This window comes from Sinocyclocheilus rhinocerous, unplaced genomic scaffold, assembly GCF_001515625.1.
Source record: "Sinocyclocheilus rhinocerous isolate Xijiao unplaced genomic scaffold, SAMN03320098_v1.1 scaffold513, whole genome shotgun sequence".
In the NCBI taxonomy this organism is placed as follows: Eukaryota; Metazoa; Chordata; class Actinopteri; order Cypriniformes; family Cyprinidae; genus Sinocyclocheilus; species Sinocyclocheilus rhinocerous.
The window spans coordinates 238,975-245,976 of NW_015656019.1; the positions used below are offsets into that span (position 1 = coordinate 238,975).

Sequence of the window (7,002 nt, forward strand, 5' to 3'; positions counted from 1 at the left end):
TATATACATACATAAACACCATCTGATACCATGGTACCAACACTTAACTTTTTCTAACAGTAGTAAATTCATCCACCACATTTTAAATAGTAATGTCTTAACTTCTTCTCAGTATTAAACATCATTCTTTGTTTTTGCAAAGGGTTTTGAGCGTAAGCTTTAACAGAAGCTCTATTGTAGGCCTATATGGTTGGGTTATCAAGGCGGAACCTTCAAGCTCAAGCACTGGAGCGATACGGACTGTTTTTGCAGACGCACCGCTGCGCTCAGGAGAGTTTGAACAGGTAAAAGCTGCTATTTTATAAGAATGTTGCTGATTTATGCTTTTGTTTTATGTTTTTGGTGATGGGGCCTGCTCTGATGCTGTTAGAAGTCTGTTTTTATCCCCCGCTACATGTACGTATAACTTATATGCAGAACGCATAACGTTAGTTCTGTAAAGACCTTGACAGCTGATTAATATCTAACTAATATCACTGCTGCGGTTTACAATGTTTTCTGAACTTTGAAACTTATCTTTAAGGGGATTTGAGAGCTTGTACCAGAATATTTATGTACTTTGCTGGTTTCTTGCTGATCGTGTGAAAATAAAGTGCCACTTACCTTGGGCAATTTTAATCATGTATTTCCAATTAATATTCATATTCATTCATATTCTAAAATATGGGCATATTTTAGGTATACAATGCATTGAAAACCCTATGACAGTGTTGTAATCTGTCAACATAACTGATTGATTAATTGTATCAAACAGGATGGGATGTTTTATTTGTGAAATAAATCAGCTAATACCACAGAACATCACAGAATCCATCCATTGCCAATTACTGATGTTTGTTTTCTCTCCAAAATTATGCCACTTCCTGTAGGATGATGAACACTTGGATTTCTTTTCTTTTTTTTTAGGCAGTATTAGGCAGTTTTTCATGTTGGCACTCAAAAATCCACTCAAATCAAAGTATGTTGTGTGTTTTTTTTTTTTTTTCATCACAGTTTAATATATAAGGATCTCTTGAGGTTCCAAGAGGTGATGCCTCATCATCTGAGGTATCGCTCAGTGAGTGCTGGAGATCTTGCAGAAAACACTCTGTTAAAATAGTATTGAATATTTAAAAACAACACTTTAATATATATATATATATATATATATATATATATATATACGCACAGTGGTGGCCAAAATAATTAGAACACTAGTATTTTCACCAGCTAAAAAATGGTTTTAATAGTATTTCTATCTTTTGCTGTAGTGTGTCCGTAGGAAATATCAGTTTACATTTCCAACATTCATTTTACCATCAATTGTAATAATCCAGTGAGCTTTTTGTTGACAACATCTCCAAGATGCTTCAAGAGACCTAACTGTAAAGCTCCCTGAAAAACTATGCACAAGTGCACCGACGGCAAAAGCTGCTTTAAACGCAAAGGATGGTCACACCAAATGTTTTTTAAATTTAGTTAATAGAAGTTAAATGAAAAAGAATATCTATTTATGACATTATTTTTGACAGTACCCTCATTTTACAGCATTTTTACACAAGTGCCTTAAACTTTTAACAGTACTGTAGCTTTGCAGGTAGGTTTCTTGAAGCGTCTTGGAGACGTTGCCACAGTTCTTCTGGATTGAGTCTGTCTCAGTTTGTTCTGTTTCTTCATGTCATTCCAGACAGACTGGATGATGATGAGATCAGATCTCTGTGTGGAGCCCCAATATTGGCATTTTGTAATTGTAAGTGTTGGTTGTTACGTTTTTCTGTTTGGCCGATCAGAGTTGGAAGCAGGACTTTTATTTTGACATTGTTGTGAATGTTAGTGCGCAGGAGCGCTCATTTTCTTTTGAGAGTCTTTAACTCTTCTGTCTGATAAGAAAAAGAAAAAGCTTTAATATATTCAGCATATACAGTGGTGGTCAAAGTTATTAGAACACTAGTATTTTCACCAGCTAAAAAATTGTTTTTAAGTCAGTTATTTCTATCTTTTGCTGTAGTGTGTCAGTAGGAAATATCAGTTTACATTTCCAAACATTAATTTTGCCATCAATTGTAATAATCCAGTGAGCTTTTTGTTGACAACATCTCCAAGATGCTTCAAGAGACCTAACTGTAAAGCTCCCTGAAAAACTATGCACAAGTGCACCGAGGGCAAAAGCTGCTTTAAACGCAAAGGATGCTCACACCAAATGTTGATTTAATTTAGTTGATAGAAGTTAATTGATAAAGAAAATCTATTTATGACATTATTTTTGACAGTACCCTCATTTTACAGCATTTTTACACAAGTGCCTTAAACTTTTAACAGTACTGTAGCTTTGCAGGTAGGTTTCTTGAAGCGTCTTGGAGACGTTGCCACAGTTCTTCTGGATTGAGTCTGTCTCAGTTTGTTCTGTTTCTTCATGTCAATCCAGACCGACTGGATGATGATGATGAGATCAGATCTCTGGCTGTTGTCAGACTCCTTGTACAAACAAAAATCTCACTGGATTATTACAATTAATGGCAAAATGAATGTTGCTACTGACACACTACAGCAAAAGATAGAAATAACTGACTTAAAACCATTTTTTAGCTGGTGAAAATGCTAGTGTTCTAATAATTTTGGCCACCGCTGTATATATATATATAATTTTCTAATATCAATGTTTAATTTGAAATAATATTTATTGTAAATATAGTTTTATTATAAATATAGTTTAAAAATTGATATAGTTTTGCTTGCGAGAACATAATGCTATATTAATGTTGTTGAGACTACTACATTATTTGTTCCTCTCTTTACGCTATTAAAATGTAATTTTACAGTGCAGGACAATTTAATTGAACTGCACAAAGGCTAAATTACGGTATAATTATCCTATTATTTTAAATCTAAAGTTTTGATTTATCTAGACATGTAAGGTTCTTGATGTGGAGTGTGTTGGCTTAAAAATTAGCATACAAATTTTAATAATTTTATTCATAAAAGTGTTTAATCAGTGTGTTCTTTCTCTCTTGTCTCTGCAGTTTAGGATGGCTCAAGCAGACAGCAGGGCTCTGGCTTTGGGAGTTCTGGCAGGGGCTGCTGGGATCAGCTTGGCTATTGTCTGCTTCCGCAAAATAGGAGCAGGCGGTGGCAGAGTCCTACACCTGAGCAGCAATGCAGATCACACGGCAGACAGTCTGGGTCTGCAGACGGGCAAGGCGGAGGTGCTGGATCAGCTGGGTGCTCTGATCCATTGTGTGTCTGAGCTCAAAGAGGAGGTAAAAGCCTTGAAGGATGCACTTCCACACTTGCAGGACAATGTCAGAGATCAGCTGAGGGGCCGGAGCGGAGGCGATATCAGTGCTCGCAAAGCAAGTCTACTTCATCGAACTCCCACTAGGAGAAAAAGAGCAGGTGTCTCAGCTAGAAGTGAAGGACAAAGCTCAGAAGAGGCAGAGAGTGAAGGAGGGTGAGTTTACTGAGATGCCAACTTGGCAGGTGTTTCTTTTTTAATTTATAGAAAGGCAGAAAATGCTTCTTCCTGACAGATATTGCTTAATTATATGTCACGGAATATCATATTTGTTTCTGTGACAGCCTGAGACAGCTAGCTAGATTCTTTGTTTAGCTAATACACCTCCTGCCTATCAATCATTTTGAACATACATTATTTGGAAGCAGAATGAAGTGGAGAGCATAGAAAGTGGATTTAAAAGTTTGGAAACTTTTAAATCCACTTTCTGGATTTTTTTTTTTTTTAAAGAAGTCTCTTATGCTCACCAAGGCTGTATGTACTTGATCAAAAATAAAGTAAAAACAGTAATACTTTGAAATATTACTGTTGTATTTGAATATATTTTAAAATGTAATATGTAATATATTTTACAAAGCTGAATGTTCAGCAGCCATTACTGCAGTCTTCAGTGTCACATCCTTCAGAAGGCATCAGTTAAATCACGTTAAAGCATGAATATGATACAAATAATAATTAAAAATGATCATAAACATAACCAGAACTGTATAATATATTATATACTGTATATAATCATTTTTATTTTGATGCTTATATTTATTTATTTTTTTACTGATAGCTAATCAGCATGTGTTTAAAACAAAAAACGAATTATGGTTATTGGTATCAAGGTTTCAAACTGTGCCCTCAGCTAGTGTTATAGAAACTACATTTGATTTATTTAGGTATTTTGTTTTTGACATCCCTACTCTGGACAAATGTAACATAATTTAGAGTTTTAGAAGGATTAGAAGAGTGTGCATATAGCTGAGGTGTGATTCAGCGAGAGAGCCGAGAGCGTTCCAAATCATGTGTCGTCTGAACTCTACTGCCTCCAGTCATTCATTTGAACATCTGTTCACTAAATTCAGCACTAAGCACTTTACAAGTCCATTCCAGTCTCACTAAATTCTCCTTCCAAAACCATTCAGAAATAATCTGCTTTGTTTTCCATAGCATTAAACTTTAGCACCTTAAATGTCCAAAATGATTTATTTTAAGCCACTTGGTTTGTGCATCTTTGCCTCCAAATACTCCAAGTGTAAAAATAAAGGAAACACTTGAGGCATTCAGTTGTTTTTGTATGTCTGTTTGGAGCGTTTCTAGACCATGACTGGCTTTTGTGTTGCTCGGTTTTCATGGTTTTACTTTGAGCAGGCAGAATGTGTTTTAACACTACAATCTAGCGCAGGACGTTGATTCAAGAGAGTGTGTGTAGTTTGGTCCTGGAGCCGCTTGGGTTTCAAAGGACCGTTCATCTGTCAAAACAGTTTCCTCCTTTCTGTCTCTCTTTAAAGCACCGGCTGATCAATCTGAAAGAGTGACTGCTGAGTTATCACAGTCTAATTTTTACTGTCTCATGTAGGAACTTGTAATTTCTGTCACCGTTCCTACATTGCTTGAGTGCAATCACGTCACAGCTTGCCTTAGTTGCTAAAGAATGAATACTTGAACATTTGAAATGATACCATTTATTATGTTTGATTGCTGTAGATTTAGAAAAAAAGTTATTGTTTACATAGAGGCAGACAGGTCATAGCACAGATGTGTAAGGACGGAAATGAATGAGTCTATTAAGGATGCATTTCTTTGATCAAAAAATACAGTAAAAACAGCAATACTGTGCTTTTTTACAATTATATACATTTTTACCATTTAAAATAATTGTTTTCCATTGTAAAATATTTAAACATGTAATTTATTCCTGTGATGCAAAGCTGAATTTTCAGCATCATTACTCCAGTCTTCAGAAATCATTCTAATATGATTTGCTGCTCAAGAAACATTTCTGATTATTGTCAATGTTGAAAACAGTTGTATTGCTTAATACTTTTCTGGAATCCATGATACATTTTGTTCAAGATTCTTTGATGAATAGAAAGTTAAAAAACAACAACAGCAATGTCTTGTCACTTTTGATTAATTTAATGTATCCTTGCTAAATAAATTCTTACTGACCCCAACTTGTAGGTTTGAGGGTTAGTACCATTCTAATACTTTTCTGAAATCCATGATACATTTTGTTAATGAATAGAAAGTTAAAAAACAACAACAGCAATGTCTTGTCACTTTTGATTAATTTAATGTATCCTTGCTAAATAAATTCTTACTGACCCCAACTTGTAGGTTTGAGGGTTAGTACCATTCCAGAGGAATAAAGAAAGGTCTTTGTGTCCAAACTCCAGGGGCTGTGTCTGATGAAGTCATCTGAATGTGTGCATAGCCAGTTACTGTTGGGATGGTAACCGTGTTCCACCTGAACAGCGCTCCTTTTCAAAGTGTTTGCACTTTTGTTATGCATATTAAAGGCTTGAGGCTTGAGAGTTTCATTCAGTTCTGTTTTGGGCATTGGAGGTGTATTAACCATAACAAGAACACAAACCTTCACTCTTTCACTGTAGGGTCTAGAAAAACCATTTTTAAAGGCCTAGTGCAATTTTGTGCACACTAACACACTGTAGTGCCAGATTTATTTATTTATCTTTTTAAGGGGTAATATGTGCCCCTGGAGAATTTGTGGAACATTTGTTACCTTTTATAATGGATTTTTATAACTGTAAATATTGTATGTTCAGCTAATCAGATAATTTTAGAAAAATCTCAATCAAATTCTCTCTTCATTGCATTGATTAAACAAAATTTGCCTCAAATATCACATTATTTAATCAGCTTCAGTTCACGACAGTGTCTTCTTGTGAATAGAATATAAGGATTGAAGGATTTCATTTTCTCACATTTCAAGCATTTTTACCACTTTCGTTGGCATTTTTCAGAGAATAAATATTGCATGAAGAATTTTTATTTTTTTACCTCGTTGGCAATGCCATTTTTTTTTTTAAAGAATTTTGATTTATTTTGAAATTTTGAGATGCTTACAATTTCAGATATACAGTGGGTACGGAAAGTATTCAGACCCCCTTAAATTTTTCACTCTTTGTTATATTGCAGCCATTTGCTAAAATCATTTAAGTTAATTTTTTTTCCTCATTAATGTACACACAGCACCCCATATTGACAGAAAAACACAGAATTGTTGACATTTTTGCAGATTTATTAAAAAAGAAAACTTAAACAAGAATAAACAATTTGCCATCTTTTGTAATTCAAGATAATTAATTAATTAATTCAAGATCTCATTTGTAATAATAATAATATAAACATCTGTATTTTAACTGGGGGAAAAAAGACAAAATAAGAAAATAATTATAAGAAATATGATATATGTAATTTTATTTTAATGCTTTATTTATTTTTTTTTCTCATCCAAAAGTTTTTACAAGGCACTGCACCCTCAGAGAAAATGTACCTGATTCATTATAATATGTGACAGATGTACAGTAGTCAAATAGTGGACAGGTGCAGATCACGCTGGAATGAGAATAGAAATGAGCTTCAGTGCTGGAATGTGCTGATTTATCTTATGATCAGCAACGTTCATTTGCACCTCCACTGAGAGAACATGCTCAGCAGACAGAAAGAAAGAATTTAGCTGATGAATGAGTGGATCATTAAATGAATGTATGAATGAAAAC

The 7,002-nt window shown here is 34.3% G+C and overlaps 1 protein-coding gene across 1 annotated transcript in view; it reads left to right on the forward strand.

Annotated features, from left to right (window-relative positions):
* LOC107719222 (regulator of microtubule dynamics protein 2-like) overlaps nucleotides 1-7,002 on the forward strand; it is a 33,329-nt gene that overhangs the window by 6,299 nt on the left and 20,028 nt on the right. The window contains exons 2-3 of the mRNA XM_016526597.1: nucleotides 143-284; nucleotides 3,000-3,427. Of these exons, the coding sequence (XP_016382083.1) occupies nucleotides 3,006-3,427 (422 nt within the window). The 5' untranslated portion in view covers nucleotides 143-284; nucleotides 3,000-3,005. The remainder of the gene's footprint in view (nucleotides 1-142; nucleotides 285-2,999; nucleotides 3,428-7,002) is intronic.